The sequence below is a fragment of the Petaurus breviceps genome, unplaced genomic scaffold (genome assembly GCF_028583685.1).
Source record: "Petaurus breviceps papuanus isolate PSGF00001 unplaced genomic scaffold, PetGlider_PUasm1.0 37, whole genome shotgun sequence".
Taxonomy (NCBI): domain Eukaryota; kingdom Metazoa; phylum Chordata; class Mammalia; order Diprotodontia; family Petauridae; genus Petaurus; species Petaurus breviceps.
Window position 1 is genome coordinate 28,032,736 of NW_027186296.1, and position 22,964 is coordinate 28,055,699.

At 38.1% G+C, this 22,964-nt stretch overlaps 1 protein-coding gene and 1 long non-coding RNA gene across 2 annotated transcripts in view; one reads left to right on the forward strand and one right to left on the reverse strand.

The window, feature by feature from the left end:
• The window catches only part of LOC138169044 (uncharacterized), a 113,926-nt gene that overhangs the window by 55,574 nt on the left and 35,388 nt on the right, over nt 1-22,964 (reverse strand). The window lies entirely within an intron of this gene.
• The window catches only part of AQP9 (aquaporin 9), a 70,560-nt gene continuing 62,417 nt past the window's right edge, over nt 14,822-22,964 (forward strand). Inside the window, exon 1 of the mRNA XM_069098150.1 lies at nt 14,822-15,433. Coding sequence (XP_068954251.1) covers nt 15,332-15,433 — 102 coding nt within the window. The 5' untranslated portion in view covers nt 14,822-15,331. The remainder of the gene's footprint in view (nt 15,434-22,964) is intronic.

The window sequence follows — 22,964 nt, forward strand, 5'->3', positions numbered from 1 at the left end:
TTCTTAAAGAGGCCTATTCTCACTCAAAGTGAGAACCTGAAAAGACCTTAGCTTAAAAGGGCCATCCTGGGCCATGTCCAGTCTTCCTGATGAATATGGTCACTGAACCCAGATGGCTCTGGAGGAGAAAGTGAGGCTGGTGACCTTGCACAGCCCTCATTCCCTCAAATCAAAGTCAACTGCAAGTGATGTCATCATCTCCCTGATGGCATGGTCCTCTTCAAGAATGAAGCACAAACACAACAAACAGTGGATTTTCTTCTTAAAGTGATGACAGAACTACTGAAGACGACTTTGGAAGAGAAGAAACTTCACTTGGTACTTTTCCATTTAATTCAATAAGTACTTCTTAAACACTTGCTCTATACTGGGCACTCTTAGGTGTTAGGAATATAAATACAAAGAATGAAACAGTTCCTGCTTTCAATAAGCTTATATTCTACAGTGAAACAACATGAACATACATAAGCGTCTGCAGGATAATAAGAGCACTTACCTCGCAGGCCTATTGTGACATGAATCCTTGCATGCCCATTATAAGTGTCAACTCAGTCTTACTATATACTTCTTCTATAGTTCCAAAACATCAGTGCTTTATTCCGCACAAAGCACTCTCTCTCTCTCTGAAATACAAATTTATTCCTACTGAATGATTCTTTTCATTCTGTACCCCATCATAAAAAAAATTACTAGACCACAAATATAGATTTTCCACTTTACATACCAACAGACCTAAGACCTGGCTCCTATCACCATGCCTTTTGTGAACATGAGCAGCTAGAGGGCAACTCAATATGTCTTAAGTTCAATCAACAAATATTTTTTAAATACCTACTATATGCCAAGAATTATTCTAAAGCAATGGGGATACAGGGACAAAAATGAAAGTCTCTGCTTTCAAGAAGCCTACTATAGCACTAAAGCAATATTCACAGCGACTGTAAATATGCTGGCATAATGCTCAATTGCAAAATATAACAGACTCTCCATATAGAAAACAGAAGCAAAAAGTTTAATCAAACACCAAAAAACCAAATCCCCAAACCAGAAAGCTGAATCCATCATAGAAGCAAAGAAGTTAATATACCATAACAGCACAGAGAGCCACATCATCATTTAGCCTTCCCACAAACCAACATGCACAAGCCTAGCTTTCTCCTCTCTCTCTGTCTCTGTCTCTCTCTCACCATCTAGCTTCTCTGACTCCCAACTTCCTGTGGGCTGTGCTCCACCCTTCAGCAAACTCCTCCCATTACAGGCTCCATGTGATTACATTTAGCTTATTAGGGGTCAGGGAAGATCTTTAGATCAGGTAAGGTCTTCAAATTCCCTTAGGCTTATTAAAGGGAAGGGAAGATCTTCAAATTCTCATTACCATTACACCTACATTCTCTCATGGAAAACTATAGACAGATAAGATAGATAGATAGATAGATAGATAGATAGATAGATAGATAGATAGATAGATAGATAGACAGACAGACAGACAGACACACATATATGTATAGAAATATACATATAAATATATATACAAATATGTGTGTATATGTATATATGTGTATATATACATATATATGTACACAAATTATGTACAAAGTAAAGGCAAAGTAATGGTGGAGGAAGGATGGGGTATCACCAGCAACTGAGAGGATTATAAAAAACCTCATGTAGGAAGTAATGCTTGGGCTTAGCTTTGATAGAAAGGGACTTTAAGAAGTAAAGGTGAGAAGGGAATGCATTGTAGAAGTGGTGGAAAACCTATACAAAAGCATGGAGGTAGGAGATGGAAAGTCATTTATGAGGGTCAGTAAGAAGGTCAGTTTGGATGGACCATAAAGTGTATGAAGGAAATAATGGATAATAAACCTGGAAAGTAGATGAGAGTCAGGTTGAGCTTTTAAATGTCAAACAAAAGAGTTTGTTTCTGATCCTAAAGGCAGCAAATAGGAAGCACTAAGGCTTACTGAATAGGGGAGTAAAGTGGTCCAGTTTGTGTTTTAGGAATATCACTTTGCCAGCTATGTGATTAGATTGAAAAGGTGAGAGACTTAGAGCATGGAAACCAATTAGGAGATTAGCCAAGTCTCGTCAAAAGGAAAGAGGCCCTGAATTGTACAAATGACTAAAGGGAGAGAAAGGGTTGAATACAAGAGATTCTGTGTAGGTAGAGGTGACAAAGCTTGGCAGGTGAGAGAATATGTGGGATGAGAGAAACTATAGAGTCAAGGATGACTCTGAGTGTAATTGGCAGCAATGAGTGGTGGCATGTCCTCAGTGTCTCCTGAATAGAAATCCCGTTGGTGGCACTCCAGGCTCGATTAGCTACAAACAGGTATGCCAATAAATCTTTTAAAGACTACTGTGTATTGTCATAAAATCTACCCATAACCTAAAAGAAATCAGTAAGGAACTAAAGAAAAGCAGATGGCAGACAGTATAGCATTAAAATCAGATAGTTGGCAAGCAAAAATTCCTTCTTTGTTTCTCGGTGATCTTTTTTTAATAGCATTTTTCCCAATTACATGTCAAGATAATTTCTAATATTTATTTTTAACAAGATTTCAAGTTTCAAATTTTTCTTCTTCCTTCCTCTCTCCTCTTCCAAATATGGTAGGCAATTTGATATAGATTATACATGTGATATCATGTAAAATAGATTTCCATATTAGTCACAGTTGTGAAAGAAGAAAAAGATCAAAACAAAAAACAAAAAAAGTGACAAAAATATGCTTTGATCTGCATTTGGAGCCCATTAGTTCTTTATCTAAATATGTATTTTCCTTTATGAGTCCTTTGTACTTGTCTTGGATCATTGTGTTATGAGAAGTACTGAGTGATTCACAATTGATCATCATACAAAATTGCTTATACTGTGTACAATGTTTTCCTGGCTCTGCTCATTTCATTTTGCATCAGTTAGTACAAGTCTTTCCAGGTTTTTCTGAAATCTGCCTGTTCATCATTTCTTATTGCACAATAGTATTCCATTACATTCATATACCACAGTTTGTTTGGCCATTCTCCAACTGATGGGCATTCCCTCAATTTCCAATATTTTGCCACCATGAAAAGGGCTGCTACAAATATTTTTACATATGTAAGTCTTCTTCCCTTTTTTATGGTCTCTAGTAGTGGTATTGCTGGATCAAAGGTATGCACAGTTTGGTTACCCTTTGGGCATAGTTCCAAATTGCTCTCCAAGATGATTGGATCAGTTAGCAACTCCACCCATTGTGCATTAGTGTCCCAATTTTCCCACATTCTCTCCAACATTTATAATTTTTCTTTTTTTTTGTCAGTCTAATAGGTATTGCATTTCTGTAATCAAAAGTCAGTTAAAACACTTCTTCATATGCCTAGATAGCTTTGCTTTTCATCTGAAAACTGCTTGTTCATATCCTTTGACAATTTATCAATTGGGGAATGACTTATATTCTTATAAATTTGACTCAGTTCTCTATATATTTGAGAAATGAAATCTTTATCAGAGATACTTGCTGTAAAAATTGTTTCCCAGCTTTCTGCTTTCCTTCTTATCTTGGTTGCATTAGGTTTGTTTGTACGAAAGTGTTTTAATATAATCAAAATGATCAATTTTACATTTTGTAATGCTCTTTATCTCTTGTTTGATCATGAATTCTTCCCTCCCCCATATATCTAAAAGGTAGGCTATCTCTTGCTCTTTTGGCTTATGCCAATTTAAATCATGCATCCATTTTGACTTTATGTTGGTAAATGGCTGAGATGTTTATTTATACCTAGTTTGTATCCTATTATTTTTCCAGTTTTCCCAGAAGTTTTTGTCAGATAGTGAGTTCTTATAGCAAAGGCTAGGGTTTTGAGTTTATCAAACACTAGGTTACTGTAGTCATTGACTATTATGTCTTGTGTACCTCATCTATTCCACTGATCCACCCGTCTATTTCTTAGCCAGTACCAGATACTATAAACCTATAATTTGAGATCTGGTATTAGTAGGCCACCTTCCTTTGAATTTTTTTCATTAATTCTCTTTATATTCTTGACCTTTAGTTCTTCCAGATGAAGTTTGTCATAATTTTTTCTAGCTCTGTCAAATAAGTTTTTGGTAGTTTGGTTGGTATGGTACTTATATGAATAAGTAAATTAGTTTAGACAGAATTCTCATTTTTATCATATTGACTCAGTCTATGAATGAGAAATTGGTATTTTTTCACTTGTTTAGATATTACTTTATTTGTGTGAAAAGTGTTTTGTAATTGTGTTCATATGGTTCCTGGGTTTGTCTTGGCAGGTAGGCTCCCAAGTATCTTATATAGTTTACAGTTATTTAAAGAGGAATTTCTCTATCTTTTGCTGCTAGGTTTTGCTGGTCATATAGAGAAATACTGATGATTTACATGGGTTTTTTTTTTCATCCTGCAACCTTGCTAAAGTTTTTAATTATTTCAAGTAGATTTTTTAGTTGATTCTCTAAGTATATCATCATATCATCTCCAAATAGTGATTGTCTTGTTTCCTCATTGCCTGTTCTAATTCCTTTGATTTTTCTTCTCTTATTGTCATAGCTAATATTTCTAATACTATATTAAATAATAGTGTGAAAATGAGCATCCTTGCTTCATCCCTGATCTTATTGGGAAGACTTCTAGCTTATCCACATTATACATAATGCTTACTCATGGTTTTATGTAGATATTGCTTATCATTTTAAAGGAATGTTCCCATTATTCCTGTGTTTTTAATAAGAATAGGTGGTGCATTTTGTCCAAAACTTTTTTAGCATCTATTGGGATAATCATAGGATTCTGTTCATTTTGTCATCAATATGGTCAATTATGTATATAGTTTTCCTAAAATTGAACCTACCCTGCATTCCTGGTATAAATGGTCATAGTGTATAATCCTTGTGATATATTTCTGGTCATAGTGTATAATCCTTGTGATATATTCCCATCATCATCTTGCTAGTATTTTGTTCACATTTTTTTCATTAATATTCATTAGGGAAATTGGGCTATAATTTTCTTTCTGTTTTAGCTCTTTCTGGTTTGGGTACCATCATTATATTTGGGTCATAAAAGCAGTTTAATAGGACTCCTTCACCTGTTTTTCCAAATAAACAAATAGTTTATATAATATTGGAATTAATTGTTCTTTGAATGCTGGGTAGAGTTCACTTGTGAACCCATCTGGCCCTGGGGATTTTTTCTTAGGGAGTTGTTAATGACTTGTTCAATTTCACTTTCTAAGATGGGGTTATTTAGCAATCTGTTTCCTGATCCTGATATATTTCCATAATCTGGGTAATTTATATTTTCATAAAAATTCATCAACTTCACTCAGATTATCAGATTTATTAGCATATAATTGGGCAAAATATTCCCTAATGATTGCTTTAATTTCTTCATCAGTGGTGATTTCACTCATTTCATTTTTGATACTGGATATTTGATTTTCTTATTTCTTTCTTTAAAAAAATTAACCAATGGCTTATCTTTTTTTTTCATAGAACCAGAACCTATATTTATTAGCTCAATAGTTGTTTCATTTTGGTTTTATTTTGTTTTGTTTACTTTCAATTTTATTGTAGGATTCTGGTTTTTGTTCTACTCTGCTATCTGCTTTCATTTATAGGAGAGTTTATCCCATTCACATTCATAGTTATAATTACTGTGCTTCCCCTCCATCCTATTTTTACCCTGTTTATCTCCTCTCTCCTTTCATCCTTTTCATTCTCACCAGTGTTTTGCTTCTGTCTACCACCTCCCCTGATCTGCCCTCCCTTCTGTCAGCCCCCCCCCCTTTACTTAATCTCTTCCCCTCTTTCTTCTCGGGTAAGATAGATTTCTGTATTTAACTGATTGTGCATATTATTCCATCTTTCAACCAATACTGATGAGAGTAAGGTTCAAGCGATGCCCACTACCCACTCTCCCATCTTCCCCTCCACTATAATAGGTCTTTCATATTTCTGCATGTGAAATAATTACCCCATTTTACCTCTCCCTTCCTTCTGCACCCAGTATACTCCTCTTTCTCATCATTTAATTATTTTAAAAATTATTCCCTCAAATTCACTTTATACCTATACCCTTGGTATATTCCTTCTAGCTGTGCTATTAGTGATACAATTTTTAATAATTACATCTTCCAATGGCAGGATATAAACAGTTTACCTTTATTGAATACTTCGTGTTTTATTTTTCCTTTTTACCTGTTTATGCTTCTCTTGGCTCTTGGTACTGGAGATCAAATTTTTGGTTTAATTCTGGTCTTCTACTTATGAAAATATGAAATTCTTATATTTCATTGAATGGCTACCTTTTCCCTTGATGTGTTATGCCTAATTTTTCCATGATTCTTGGTTGTAGTCCTAGCTTGTTGGTGTTCTGGAATATCATATTCCACAACTTCTGATCTTTTGATGTTGCAGCTGCTAAATCCTGTGTAATTGTGATTGTGGCTCCCTGATATCTGAATTGTTTCTTTCTGACCATTTGCAATATTTTTTACTTGACCTGACAATTCTGAATTTTGACTGCAATGTTTCTTGGAGCTTTTAAATCTCTTTCCTGAGGTGATTGGTGAATTCTTTCAATGCCTATTTTGCATTCTGGTTCCAGGACATTAAGGCAACTTTCCTTGATCATTTCTTGAAAGATGCTGTCCAGGTCCTCCTTTTGATTATGACTTTCAGGTAGTCTAATGATTCTGACATTATCTTTCCTGGTTCTATTTTCCAGGACAGTTGTTTTTCCCATGAGGCATTTTACCTTTTCTCTTCTTTTTTCATTTTTTTTGAATTTGTTTGATTATTGATGTTTTATAGAAGTCACTGGTTCCCACTTGCCCAATTCTAACTTTTAAGGAGTTGCTTTCCTCAATCAGCTTTTGTACCTTCTTTTCTGTTTGGTCAATTGTAGTTTTTAAGTAATTGTTTTCTTCAGTGGGTTTTTGTACATCCTTTTCCATTTGGCCAATTCTACTTTTTAAGAAGTTGTTTTCATTTTCCAAGCTGTTGTCTCTTTTTTTTTTTTTAAATAATTCTCTTGCATCACTCTCATTTCTTTTCCAAATTTTTCTCCTATCTCTCTTATATGGTTTTTGAGCTCTTTTTTGAGCTCTTCCACGAGTTCTTCCTGGGCTTGAAACCACTTCCTGTTTTCCTTTGGGGTTTTGTCCATAGGTACTCTGACATTATTGTCTTCTTCTGAGTTTGTGTCTTGATCAACCCTGTCACTGTGATAACTTTCTATGGTCAGTTTCTTTTTGTTGTTGGAGGTAGTTATTGCTCATCTTTTCTGGCTTCTGTCTCTTTCTTTAAATTTGAGCTCTATTCTTGGGGTGGAAGGGGCACTGTCTCAGGCTTCTTGTGCCAGGGGCTGTGGGCCCTGGCTATTTACCAGATGCAGCACTGATGTTGCCCTGAGGCCCATAGGGGACCCTAGTGTCTGGTGCTACACAGAGGGGGTGGGGTGGGGAAGTAGGGAGTGCTGTTGAAGACTGTAGGGTCTGACAGCTTGCCTGGTGTTGAACCAAGGTCCTACCTAGTGCTTGTGTCTGATATGTGCTGAGGCCAGTGGAATGTTTCTGCATTTCCCTAAGGATACATTGAAACACACTGGCAATTGTCTAAGGCATCCTTAATGTAGGCACCTACCTATTTGCCCTGGGGCTACACTGAAGCATATGGAAGTCTGTCCAATGGAGGTCACCTATTTGCCTGGGGCTATGCTGAAGCATGTGGCAGTTCTCAGAACTGGAGTCTGCCCATTCCCCTGCTATGCTGAGGCATGTGGAAGGTCCTGGTGTTGGCATTTGCTTGCTCCACTGCACTGGGGCTCAGGATTTACCACTGGTTTGCTGAAGTGGGGCTTGCTACTGGCTTGCTGGGATGCTTCCTGTCTCCTGGATTTGCTCCCCTTTCACCAAAGCGAGAGAAACCTTTTCTGCCAATATTTAAAGCTTCTTGGTTTCAAAGATTGTTTCACCCCCTCTTTTTTCTGGTTCTGCTGTTCAAGGATTTGTTTTAGGACACAATTTTATGGTTGCTGGGGGTGAATATGGGAGAAAATTACGGCCGTTTACCACTTACTCTGCCATGTTACCTCCTGGAAGTCTCTGGGTAATCTTTTTGAAGAAACCATGTACTTATTTGAACCCTCTCTCCCCTCCCCTCCCCTTCAGCTTCCTTTTATGTATTGTCTTCCCCAAAAGATGGGAGCTCCTTGAGGTCTCTGTCATTTGGCTTGTATTTGTATGTCCAGGGTTTAATACAGAGCTTAATAAGTTCTTGTTCCATGACTGTACTACTACAGACTACTACAACTAATGGTTGTTTTCTTCTTGGCCTCACAGGATGGGGAACAATAGAAGGAAGTGAGGCTTTCTAGGAAGAAGCAGAAATACAACTGGGAAATATTGGCAGGAAAATTGGCAATAAAATTCATTACACAAACTGTTTTCAAGGTTACTTTAGTTTAAGGACCATGTCCAAAGTTTAGGTCTCCATAACCAAAGCCAGGATGCAACCCCAAGGCCCCAACTCCAAATTCAGCTGCTTTCTCCTCTGAACTACATTTCCTCCTAGAATGAGAAAGTGTCCAATGAGCTCAAAGGAAGAAGAGATTATTTTGGGCTGTTCATGGACCAAATGGAGCTTGACTTTGGTCTGGGAGGACAACCAGGATTTGGATAGGCCAAGAGGAGAGAGAATACTAGTTTAGGCATGTATTTGATTGATTTGGTGGGGGAGGGAAGAAAGCATGAGAGATGCTAAAGGGAAAAAGAACATGAGCAAGGAAATGCTGGTGGGAATGAGTGAGATATGTGTTTGGAGATAATAGATCAAAAATCTGAGATAAGGAAATTTAGACATGAATTGATGCCCAGCAGTACACTACACATAGTAAGAACTTAATAAATGTATGTTGAATTGAATAGTATTGGTGAAATAAGGTGGGGCCAGGCTCTTCAAGGTCTCAGATGTCAGCCTAAGGAGTATAAAAGACAATGTAAAGGAGCTCCAAGGCAGTTAGGTAGTACAGTGGAAGCTGTTAAAACAAAAAGAGTGAGAACTTCATAGGATTTACCAGCAGGATAGCTCATCCATCTCTAAAAAGGTAGTGTTTAATTTCATCAAAAGTAAAGTACAAATAAATCTTAGAGAGATGCAGAATCTTGGCCCAGTAAGAAGGGAGACAAAATTTAGTTTTATGCTGAACAATCCAAAGTACTTTTATGATGCCCTGAAGGCTATTTATGGGCCAAAGACCTATGGTACAGCTCAACTATTCATTGCTGATGGAGCCACATTGATTAGTGATAAGGACATGATCCTGGAGAGATGGGCTAAACACCTCCTTAGTGTTCTCAACAGACCAACACATGCAGCAGTATGGACTGATTCTCTGCCTCTTGTGCTCATTTTGACCTGACAACTGACACTAAGAAAATAGAGATTCTCCACCAGTCTGCACTGCACCCTCCTTATGTGGAACCACTGGTTACTACAAATGTAGTTACTACAAATGTAGAAAATTCAAATACTGTGGATAAGTTCCCTTACTTTGACAGTATACTTTTCAGGGATGTATACATAGATGATAAGGTTGATGGGACACATTGCCAGAGAGCCAGCTCAGTGTTCGGGAGGATCCAAAGGAAAGTGTGGAAGAAAAGAAGTATTAGACTGCCTACCAAACTGAAGGTCTACAGAGCTGTTGTGCTGACCTCATTGTTTATGCCTGTGAAACCTGGACAGTATGCCAGTGCCATGTCAGAAAATGGAACTGTTTCCATTTGAATTGTCTTAGGAATATTCTGAAGATCACATAGTGAGAAAAGGTACTGGACACTGAGGTCCTTTCTCTGACTGAACTGCCAAGCATTCAAACTCTACTGCAGAGAGAGCAATTCTAACGTGTTGGCCACATGGTTCCAACACCAAATGTATGTTTGGCTAAACAACTATTTTGTAGAGAATTCAGAGGAGGCAGGTACTCTCAAGGTCTCTCTGAAGAACTTTGGAATCGATTGTGAAACATGGGAAACGCTGACATAGGACTGCCCAGCATGGCATGCCTACATCAAAGAAGGCATAGTGTTCTATGAGGAAAGTAGAATTGCAATATCTCAAAAGAAATGTGAGATGCACAAATTTAGAGACATCCCCATTCCAAATATTCACACGGGCAACTTCTGCCCAACCTGTGGTAGAGCTCTTAGTAGTGGTATGATCAGCCAGAGTTGAACACAGTGTACCTTGACCCTAATATAGTGATGTCTTTTTCATCATCTTCAAGTATGAATCAATGACAGGATGAAAGTAATACTTCAGGAAATGTTGCTTTATATATATTTGTTTTCATGTTGTCTCCTGTATTATGTTGTAAGTTACTTGAGCACAGGTATTATCTCTGCCTCTCTTTGTATCCTCAGCTCTTAGCACAGTGCCTCACGCATTAAATTAAGTGCTGAATAAGTGTTTATCGATTGATTTAAAATATGTATAATATAAAGAAATATAATTTAAAAAAGAAAGATAATTACTGAGACCCATGAAAGTTAGGTGACTTGCCTAAAATCAGAGAGGCATCAGATAGCAGAGGTAGGATTTGAACCTGTGCTCTCCCAGGTCTGCTTACTTCACTTTGCATCAGCTCATATGGTTTGTCATTTCCATCTACAAGTCATTTTTTTTTATGGTGCCAATTTTAAATAGATTTTATTCTCCAAGACAATTGCATTTCCACTTGTTTACAATACTGATAAAGTGCAATGTTGTTTACTTCTCTCCCTCTGCACACATTCAAGTATTCAAAATGCCCAGATTTACACAGTAGTTTAAATGTTACTTTTAAACTGCTACTGCCTTGGCTACAAATTTGAGTCCTTCAATTTTTGAAAAGCTGTGTGGAATGCTCTGATGTGTTTAGTCGACCTCTTCAATGGTGGGTCCAGAAGAAGCACCTCCAGATGGGGCTGCTCTACCCCCTGGGAACCCACCAGGCATGCCTCCTGGCATGCCTCCTGCACTCTGGTACAGCTTAGCAATAATGGGGTTGCAGACCTTCTCCAATTCTTTCTGCTGATGCTCAAATTCTTCTTTCTCAGCAGTCTGGTTCTTATCCAGCCAGTTGATTATTTCATTACATTTGTCAAGGATCTTCTGTTTGTCTTCATCACCAATTTTGCCTTGCAGTTTTTCATCCTCTACAGTTGCTTTCATGTTGAAAGCATAAGATTCAAGAGAATTCTTGGAAGACACCTTGTCTCTCTGCTTTTCATCCTCAGCCTTATATTTCTCAGCCTCCTGGACCATACGCTCAATGTCTTCTTTGCTCAGACGTCCTTTATCATTGGTGATAGTGATCTTGTTCTCCTTGCCTGTGCTCTTATCCACAGCAGACACATTGAGGATGCCATTTGCATCAATGTCAAATGTTACTTCAATCTGAGGAACACCCCTGGGTGCTGGAGGAATTCCTGTGAGCTCAAATTTGCCAAGCAGATTGTTATCCTTTGTCATCGCTCTCTCACCTTCATAAACCTGAATAAGCACACCAGGCTGGTTGTCTGAATAGGTGGTAAAAGTCTGTGTCTGCTTGGTGGGGATGGTGGTATTGCGTTTGATCAGAACGGTCATAACTCCACCAGCAGTTTCAATTCCAAGGGAAAGAGGAGTGACATCCAACAAAAGCAAGTCCTGCACATTCTCAGATTTATCTCCAGACAAAATGGCAGCCTGGACAGCTGCACCATAAGCAACAGCCTCATCAGGATTGATACTCTTATTGAGCTCCTTGCCATTGAAGAAGTCTTGCAGAAGCTTCTGGATTTTGGGGATTTGAGTGGAACCACCCACCAGGACGATGTCATGAATCTGAGACTTATCTAGCTTGGCATCTCTTAAGGCCTTCTCCACAGGGTCCAGGGTGCCACGGAAGAGATTAGCATTCAGCTCTTCAAAATGGGATCTTGTGATTGATGTATAGAAGTCAATACCTTCATAGAGGGAATCAATCTCAATACTGGCCTGGGTACTGGAAGAGAGGGTACGCTTTGCACGTTCACAAGCAGTGCGCAGACGGCGAACAGCCCTCTTGTTCTCACTGATGTCCTTCTTGTGCTTTCTCTTGAACTCGGCAATGAAATGGTTGACCATTCGGTTGTCAAAGTCCTCCCCACCCAAGTGGGTGTCCCCAGCTGTGGACTTGACCTCAAAGATGCCATCTTCATTGGTAAGAATGGAGACATCAAAGGTACCACCGCCAAGGTCAAAGATCAACACATTTCTCTCAGCACCAACCTTTTTGTCCAAGCCATAAGCAATAGCAGCAGCAGTTGGCTTGTTGATGATTCGAAGCACATTGAGACCAGCTATGGTTCCAGCATCTTTGGTGGCCTGACGTTGGGAATCATTGAAATAGGCTGGTACTGTGACCACAGCATTTGTGACGGTCTTCCCAAGGTAAGCTTCAGCAATTTCTTTCATCTTGGTCAAGACCATAGAAGATACTTCCTCTGGATAGAAACTTTTGGTCTCCCCTTTGTACTCCACTTGGACCTTAGGCCTGCCTGCATCATTCACCACCATAAAAGGCCAGTGCTTCATGTCTGATTGTACAACTGCATTATCAAATCTGCGACCAATCAGACATTTGGCATCAAAAACTGTGTTGGTGGGGTTCATTGCAACTTGGTTCTTTGCAGCATCACCGATTAAACATTCTGTCGGTGAAGGCCACGTAGCTTGGGGTGGTCCTGTTTCCTTGGTCATTAGCAATGATCTCCACTTTCCCATGTTGGAAGACTCCCACATAGGAGTAAGTGGTGCCAAGATCAATGCCAACTGCGGGTCCCTTCGACATGGTTGCTGGGGAGTCGGGGGAGGTTGTAGCTGACCACTGTGGAGAGAGAAAGGCTGCTGCTGCGCTGAGTAGCTACAAGTCATTTTACAGGTGATGAATTAAGGCAAACAGGATTAAGTGACTTGCCCAGGGTCACATAGCTAGGAAGTGTCTGAGGCCAGATTTGAACTCAGGAAAATGAGTCTTCTGACTTCAGGCCCAACACTCTATGCACTATGATATCACCTAGCAGACCACTCTCTCAATTCTGCCTTTATAATTCACCTTTTCCATACCCATAGCATCTAGCATAGTGAATTTACATGTAGTAGGCTCCCTATGTATGTCAAATGAACATGTACAAATACCGAAATACAAAGTTAGGAGTTGAAATAGATCTAACTACTAACCTCCCAGTGATGAATTAGGAAGTAAAAAGTATTATTACAGGCTGGTGGTGGGAATGGGGGGAAGGAAGTAATTATGTATCTGTGGAAGTCTCCACCATCTTTTCCTTTTCATGAGCTTGCAGATTTTTGTGACTGGTTTTGAAGTTCAGGTGATTTTGTCTAAGTGGTTAGAATGATAAAAACAAAGGAGGATAAAAGTATTTTTATAACATCAACTATGTGCCAAGTACTGTGCTAAGTGCTTTTTTTTTTTTAAAAAAAAACAAATATATCATTCAATTCTCACAAACACTGTGATGTAGGTGTTATTATTATAATACTCATTTTACAGTTGAGGAAAGAGGCAAACAGTGGTTAAGTGACTTGCCAAGATTAGTTCAACTAATAAGTTTCTAGGCCATATTTGAACTCAGGTCTTCCTGATTCTGAGTCTAGTATCCAATGCTCTAGACCACACTGGCTCACTAAATTAAGATATATAGAAAAGACTGTAGGAAGTATTTGTTGTACTAGACCATTGTTCTGAAGACTTCATTGTAAGCAGAGTAACAGTCCATTATTTCTATGGACTATTCATGAATTTTCTCTCCTCCCTCACGAGGTTTCTTTCAACTTGCCTACCTCCTCAGAAGGAAAAAAACTGATGACCTCCTGCCAAGTTAGGACAGGTATGGAAGGGAGCCAGTAACTGCTGGCAGGGTTGAGAGGCCAAACACAATTTTGATATTAGGTCCTGTGGCTTTAGAAAACTTTTGATACAGCTCAGATGTGAGTAGATTCTATTTCTTCAACTCCACATAAGTGTGCAAACAAAAACTTTGGTACTTGACATGACCAGAAGTGAGTTCTAAATAATGGTTTGCCAGTTAATTCCGTTGTGTCCAACAAATATAATTGGACCTTATTCTTAACAAAAGACTAACTTTTCTGAATTGTTACCAAGTACACCACATTCATCTTTTGTTTCCTTCCCTGTATTTTTTTTTCATTTAAACATAATTTTTCAGGCTCAGTAAGCAACTGTCACTATAGAAATTAAGGCTGTAACAATCTAGTCCCTTCTTATTGGGTCCAAATGCTCTTTTGTAAAGATGAAGGATGTTAGAAAAACTTAGTTTTTAACTGGGAAATTCCCTCAGGAGAAAATTTAATTGATCTGATGACACCAAGAGAGCTCAAGATATTGCCTACCTAACATCTCAGGTATCTCTCTAGTAAATCAGTTCCTGTGTGCTCACTACCTGAACTTGGGCAAGGTAAATCCTTCAGGATTTTGTTGCTGGTTTTTTTTATTTTAATTTTTTTCATCTCTGGGTTTCTCCATCTATAAACTAGATTGGATGATCTGGCCAATCTCAGTCAAGTTCATGAAAGAAAATGGATTAATGTTAGAAGATGACAAAACAATAAAAAGAAATAAAAAATAGAAAGAGCCAGAAACAGCAGGGGTACAGATCCACATGTTCCTCCAATGTGTACTGTCTAGGTTCAACGAAAAAGAAATGCTCTCTTTAGACATATATGCTTTGAATTTTATAATCTAACCACTCCCCCAACCACTTACATCAGAACAGAAAAAAATTAGAAGGGAGTAATTGTGTAACATGTGAATCTCCTCTGGACTCAAGCCCATAGAGGTTGTGGTTTGGCAAGACATCTAGCATACCATCTCTTTTCTCATCTCCTGGGAAAAAAAAAACAGCAAAAAAATTACCTTGAAAATAAAGGTAATGATTAATCCATTGGGCTCAAAAGGAATTAGCTTTGAAAACTAAGATTCCAAATTGCGAATATAAACAAACAACTGAAAATACGGGATGAAAACCTCACCAGATGAAGTACATTGAGTCGCTGGGTCCATGTTTGTACAGTCAGAGAATTCTGTTGGCTATCTCCATGAATCCGTAAGCAGATGTCAAAATCTCCAGATTCCATGTGTCAGTGAAGTCATAAAAGTCCAGCTGCTGCAAGGATCATCCATTCCAACCTTAACTGAGAAGTATTACCTGAACTGACGAGTGTCACCTGAACTCTGACTGAAAAGCATTGCCCCCTCTTTCCAGGATTTGTGGCTGCAAGATTCACAATATGGACAGAAAGGTGAAAAAAACCTTCAAAGACAAAATCATTCTGAAGAATCCACTGGTCAAAGAAACGGTTGCAGAATTCCTGGGGACATTCATGATGGTTGTAAGTATAATCTGATTTCCCTTTATTTTCTAACTTGAGTGCTTCTGATCCGTATGTTTCTTTTTTTCTTCCTCTTTGGCTAGAGCATAGCCACAATGCAAGGATCTCTTTCATACTGCTATAAGAAAACATCATATCACAGCTATCCAATTATTATTTATTATCTGATGTTTTTAGTGTAAAGTACTGTATTTTCTCCACACAGCCTGATGGGAAAGTTTTAGTGCATTATTAATTAATAATGATATAATAACAATAATAATTTCTATATCACTTCAATGTTTGCCCAGGGCTTTAAATATGTTATTTCATTTGATCTTCACATGAATTATTTAACTAGTTTGATCTAGGCTGGCTTCTGTAATAAAAGAGCAGGCACCTGGAATAGTTACGGATAAGTAATAAACAGGGATGGCTGCAATATCCTATCATAGTTGAGCAAGGTCTTGGCAACAATGGTATTTGATAAATCAATAGCTGGGAAATGAAGGATACAGTGCATTAAGTAGAAATAGAATGAGATACTAGATATTGTATTCAGTAATTATTTTCTTTTCAATGGCCAAAGTCCTTTTTCTTCTTTTTTCTTTTTTTTTTGAACCTGGGCTTTCTTACCTAAGTTCAATGGTTCCCTGCATCTTCTAGCCATAACTGAGAGCAATTTCTAAGAATTCTTAGGTCATTAATTTGAATAATTTCTAAATATTAAGGGGTCTGAGTGAATTTTGGAGGAATATTCTGAAAATCCACCAAGTCTTTGGGTTTCTTTCATTACTGTTTGCTCCTACATAATCCCATATTCTCCAGATTCTTGGTAAATCCAGTTTATTCATGAGCAGAGCAAGATAATACCTGAGCATTCAATTATTCATTTCAACAACAAATTGGGCATGCATTTCTAACTTAAAACTTTGATGATTTTTAAAGGAAAAAACAACCTGGTTGTAGGCTTTTAACCACAAGTACAAACAACCCCTAGTTCTTATTCAAAAGAAATATTTTGGAGATATTTAACCTCTGTCAGGCTTTGAAAGCACCTTCTGTAAAATCTATATATTACCCTTTGATATTGATTCCATTTTATTCTATTTAAATTCCATTGAATGCCTAATGTGTGCAGTTTGCTGGAAATTTTTTTTTACTATGTCAAATAAACCAATCATGAAAATGTTGAACTGGGGAAAAAATAAATTGAACAAGGTAATAAGATCGTAGATTTAGAGCAGGAAGATGATCTTGTCCAACCCCCTAGTTGTACAAAGTGGACCTAGAGATGGGAAATTACTTTTCTAAGGTGGGGAGACCTTCAGAGCTCCTTCTGGTCTCCAAAATACTCCATCTTACTTTTTGCTAAAATTGCCCAAACATGGAGCTTTGGTTCTTACCTCTTAAGTTATATCCTGACTGTCCTCCTCTATAGCTATGAAAATCCATTCTCTCTGAACTTGAGTGGAGTGTGGACGGAGGTCACTGGTAAGTGTCAGGGTAACCAATTCCCCATTCTTGGTACTAGACTTATTTCCTGAAGTATGATACATGTGGGAATGGTCGTGCTGTTTTATTTTCTGAGTCTTTGAGGGACCAGGGCACAAAACTACATTTTTAGAAGTTAGTTCTAGGACCAGAGAAAACTGAAGAGCAGAAAATTGAAACAAAATCGTTTAAGACTATGGGGTGTTCTGCAGAAAAGGGAAAAAGAAAGGCAAGTGAATGTGGAGAGCAGGAAGACAAAATGCCTCCATTTTTCAATGAGAACATATTTCATAAACCTGACCCCTTTGGGTTCAAGAGTTGAAAGCTATTATAAATATGGATTTAGTCAGCAAAGCTAGTCAGTTGCATTGTCCTGCTCCTGTGTCATTACACATAATAGGTACTCAATACATGGCTGGTCTTTTCCTTATTTACTTGACAGTAGGTGTTAACAAATTTTTAAGGTTAAAGACAAGGTGGTAGAGAGAAGCAGAATGGTTTATTTGGCCTCAGAGTCAGGAAGATTTGGATTCAGATCCTGCTTCCTTGACCCATACTGGCTTTCTGACCCTGGGCAAGTTATTTAACTTCTCCATGATCCCTAGGCAACCATCCAAGACTTTTAAATTGTAAAGAAGATGAAGACCTGCATTAATTGAGCAATGTCCCCATCCAGAGGTCCCCCCACCCAATAAGTCACAGGTCTAATTCCTATCTTTATCTTCAGAATTAAAAACCCCAGATGCCTTGATTTCTCCATATACTATTCATTAATTTCGAAACAAGGCCCTGAGGATCTCTTTAAAAAGAAAGGCAGAAGTTCGGGAATAAATTTAGAAGTTTCTGCACTAATATCATCTTCTATGTTAAGGGATGCAAATGTCAATTTGTCATTGATGACAAAAAAAAAGTTCTTGCATGCAATGGTTTTTTTAAAAGCTATCTGAACTCTAAAGGGATAGGCATAGGCATTGGGTACCGATATAGAGAATTCCTACATGAGTTGATTCCCTCTATAAGTTCAGAAAGCATTGAGAATTGGCCAGTGCCACACACGTCCACTATATATGAAACTTTTAAAAATAAAAGGAGGGGAAGCAGATCTGGCTGTAAAGCAAAGCTGTGAAGTGGGCTGTCACCGACCGGGATGCCCATTCTCCCATTTCCCCTTTCTTCATAACCTACCTCTGCCTCTTGGTGGTTCAGTTGGGTCTTGATCTTACAAAAAAAAATGTGATAAAGTTATTCACAATAAGGTATAAGTGGCAAAGATTTAAAATGTTTTCAGATCCTGGTGAAGATTATTTTAACATGGAACAAAAGAAAAGCCTCATCAAAGTAAATGATTCTCTAATTTTGGGATTTCGGACATCAAAGAACCCAGCAGAAGGGGTACTTTTGGATAGGGGTCATTCAAAATCATTCCTCACAGGGCTTCAACTCCTGAGAAAGATCAGTCCTGGAGGGGAGCTCTGGTTTCCTTTATGCACCCTCTTCTAGAGAAAAGAGAAGATATTTAGAATCATAGACTCTTAGGAAAGGATATTTGAAGTTATCTAGTCCAATGTCAGGGCAGCTAGGTGGTGCATATAGAATAGAGTGCTGGGAATGGAGTCAGGAAGACTCATCTTCTTGAATTCAAATCTGACCTCAAACACTTAGTAGCTATGTGACCCATGGCTAAACACTTAACTCTTTTTGCCTCAGTTTCCTCATCTGGAAAATGAGCTGGAGAAGGAAATGGCAAACCATTTCAGTATCTTTGCCAAGAGGACCCCAAATGGGGTCATGTAGAGTTGACTGAACAACAAGTCCAACTTACCCTCCCAATATGAAAATCCTTTCTATACCATCTTTGACAGGCTCACCCAGGTTAACATGAATATTTTTGATGATGGGGAACTCATTACATCATGAGGCAATACATTCTATCGTTGGACCATTTTAACTGTTATGAAGCACATCCTTATATATAACTCTGTATCTGCCTCCCTGTAATTTCTATCCATTGGTTCTGGTTTTGCTCTCTAGAGAAATATAGTTTACTCTTTCTTCTATGTGACAAACTTTCAAATATTGAGAAGATCTATCAGGTCTCCTTTTTGTCCTCTTTTTCCAGTTCTCAAGGTTCTTCAATTATTTTTCAAATGAGATGGTTTCTAGACCCTTCGCCTTTCTGGTCCTCCTTTATTTCTTCCACATTTACATTCTCCGTTCTCTCACCCAGATTGCAATGGTTTTAGCTGCAGTTATATCCCTCCCCCCCACCCTGTCAAGTGAGAACCAGAAGAAAGATCAGCATAAGCAGGATGGCATGCCGCCATGGCAAGCTTTACAAGCAGGTAGGGTCTATGATGGGTGATGGTCTATTGGTAGAATTCGGTCTTTCATATTCCCCCTTAAAATCAAATACCCCTAGGATGGATACCACCTTAAGCCCTTATCAGTCATTGACACTTTGTGGGGGAGGCATTTGGGGCAGCTTTTTAACCAGGACGGTTTGTTCTCAGAACAGGCCACTGGGGTAATGGGGCAGGAATGGGGATAAGTGGGAGGCCCATAGGAGAAATGAAGAGACACCTGCAGTGCAAAGTGGGAGCTTGCCCAAGACAAATTGTACCCATAATAATTTTGCCTGGGGCTGGTTAGGCATCTCTCCATTGAGCCAGTAATGCCCCCTTGACAGAGAGGAGAGTTGTTTGTTGTGGGCTGGTCAATCGTATCTGGCCCCTGAACACCTTCAGATTTTTATGTTATCATCAGGATATATGTTCAAGCATGCTTAGGGACTGGGGCAGGGGAGGGTACGTGAGGTAGGGGAGAAGAGGTATTCTGATTCAAAGTCTAAGAACTTTGGAAATCAAATGATATATTGTCAGAATCAAGATTTAAATAGAAAAGACCTTTGTCATAGATTGGATTAATAAAAGAAACTCATTTAATAGGAAATTATTTAGGACCCCTTTTAGTCTGAGATCCTAATATGGAGCCTCTAAGTGCTGCAAGTTAAGAAAGCTACATGTATTAGGTAGTGAAGTACTCCAAGATATAATCATGTTGAAAATCAAATTTGGTTCTGTATTGGCAAAGAGAATTTCCTTGCTATAAGATCACTATGCCAATGAAATCACATCTGATCCAAACCCCTCCCAACATTCCAAAACGGTTTATATAAATATATATAGTTTATATTATTATATTATCCATAAAAACATATATACTATTACATTTATATATACAATATGTGCATAATTATACAATTATATACACTATACATAATATATACTTATATATTGTTTTTATTATATATGTATATAGTCTATACATACACATGTATATATTAGTCCTTTTTAAAATCAAGAATGTTCTTATTCAACTCAACAAACATATACAGTTATCCTTTCCACATTGTGACTTTCCCCATCACAGTTTTGATATATCACAGGTTGGCATAAGAAATTAAATAATAGTTTTGCGGAAGCCTCAAATGACATGTAAAGGCCAGCAGATGACAAAAAAAGGTTTAGAAACTCAGAAATTGATAAATACATGTATAGTATTGTACAACATCAAGGTATTTTATCTTTTAATGCCATAATAAGTAAGACTTCTAGAATCTCTGTATGAAGGGAGGGTCAAAATTTTTGCATGGATTTTCCAAAACATGGGGACTCTGTGTCCCTAACTCTGGTGACGTGGATGGGATAATTGTAGTATCCAAAGCATAGCATTTACTGTATCTCTAGAACTGTGCTAATCCCTGGGGATACAAACACATAAAGTCAAGATAGGCATTGCCTTCAAGGAGCTTTCATTCTAATTGAGGAAGACCACATCTGGAACAGTGGTGCCCTGGGAGGGGGATTTTGGTCTCAGACAGCTAGGAGGGGATGGTATATGGAGGAATATGGTAACTTATTGTCCTGACCTTTCCCAGAATGGTAGTTTTGATTTGGAAACTGTTACCAGAGGAAGAAGTGTGAAGGGAAATAGAAGGTAGTGTGATGGCCAAAGTACGTTGTAGTGGTGGTTAGGAGTGGCTAGTAATGGTGAACTGAGGAGCCAAGGTCCCCAGGTCAGGAGCTGGAGCTGAGGTTGTCATTGGGGAGATCATGATGACATGTCATAAAGATGGTCAAACAGCAAGAACATGGCAGAAAGGATCGAGGGTTTGCAAATACCAACTACGTTCAAGACACTGTGTTAATAACTGGAGATATTAAGATAAGGTCAAAAATGGTTCCTAATCCTCATACATTCTGCTGGGGTTATACTATTTATTCACATAGAAAAGTAAAGATTATTTGAGAAGGCAGAGAGTATGCATCATCACTAAGGGATAGGGAAAAGCTTGCCATAGGAAGAGGTACTTGGGTACATATTTGAAAGAAGCTAAGGGAAAGGTGGCTCAATGGATAGAGTGCCAGGCCTGAAGTCAGGAAGACTCATCTTGCTAAGTTCAAATCTGGCCTCAGACACTTATTAACTGCATGACCTTGGGCAAGTCATTTAACCCTGTTTACTTCAGGTTCCTCATCTATAAAAGGAGCTGGAAAAGGAAATTGCAAACCACTCCCGTATCTTTGCCAAGAAAACCCCAAAATTAGTCATGAAGAGTCAGACATGAGTGAAACAAATGAACAACAACAAAGGATTCCAAGACACAGAGAGTATCCAGGCATGGGAGAGGGCCTGAGCAAGTGTATGGATAAGGAAGTAGGAGATGGAATGCCAACTTTGAGGAACAGCAAGTAGCCAGTTTGACTGTAATGTAAAGACCAGGAAAGAGAATAATGTGAGTTAAGTCTGGAAAAGTTAACTGAAGTCAGGCTATGAAAGGCTTTGAATATAGAGTTTTTATTTCATCCTAGAAGCAACAGGGGGTCACTATAAATTCTTTTTTAAATTAGATTTAATTTTCTTTTAAGTTCCAAATTCCTTCCCTCCCTCCATGCACTGAGATAAGAAAAATGAAACTGTTACCAACATGTATAGGCAAACAGAACAAATTTCTACATTAGCTATTTCTTTTTTAAAAAGGAAAAGAAAATATACTTCAATCAACACTCTTGAGTCCATCAACTCTATCTGGAGATAAATTGTATGTATTATCTTTAGTCCTTTGGAACTGTGGATGATTATTGTGTTAATCAGAGTTCCCAAGTTTTTCAAAGCTGTTTTTCTTTATAATATTGTTGTTATTTATAAATTGTTCTCCTGGTTCTGCTCATTTCCATTTCTATTCGTTCATGCAAATCTAAAAAGAGCTACTATAACTGTTTTTGCAGATGGGATCTTTTCCTCTTTCTTTGGTCTCTTTGGAAGTTTAGACCTAGGAATGATATTGCAGGGTCAAACGGTATGCACAAGTAGTTTCTGATAGACTTCCAAATTGCTTTCCAGAATGGAGTTCACAACTCCACAGAAGTGCATTTAAAAAAGGCCACTACCAAGTAAGTCCTGAACCAGAAGAAAAGAGAAAACAAAGTAAATAAATATACCCAAATATAATTGGGAAATATTTAACAAAATAAATAAATATACAGATATTAATATGTAGTTTTCTAAGCCAATGTGTAATTAGAGGAGATTTTTATGGACATCTTAGAGTCTGATACCATTACATTAACATGCCTGTTTTTCCACAGCTGCTCTAGCATTTGTTATTTTCCTTTGTGTCAACTTTGCCAATCTGATAAGTATGAGGTGGTACCCAAAGAATTGTTTTCGTTTGCATTTCTCTGATTATTAATGATTTGAACATTTTTTTCATACTGTTATTGGAAGCTTGAATGTCATACTCTGAAAACTGACTGTTCATATCCTTTGAACATTTGTCATTCAGGGAATGGGGAACCACCATAAATTCTTAAGGAAGAAAGTGGCATGAATTGAGCTGTGTTTAGGAAGGTTGTCTTGGCTGCAGTGTGGAGGGTAGACTGAAGGAGAGAAAGTGAATGGAGGTCCATTATATTGTCTCCTATCATCCAGATGAGAGATGATGAGAGCTTGACCTAGGGTGGTGGCTCTGGGATTACAAATAATAATTTGTCTTTCC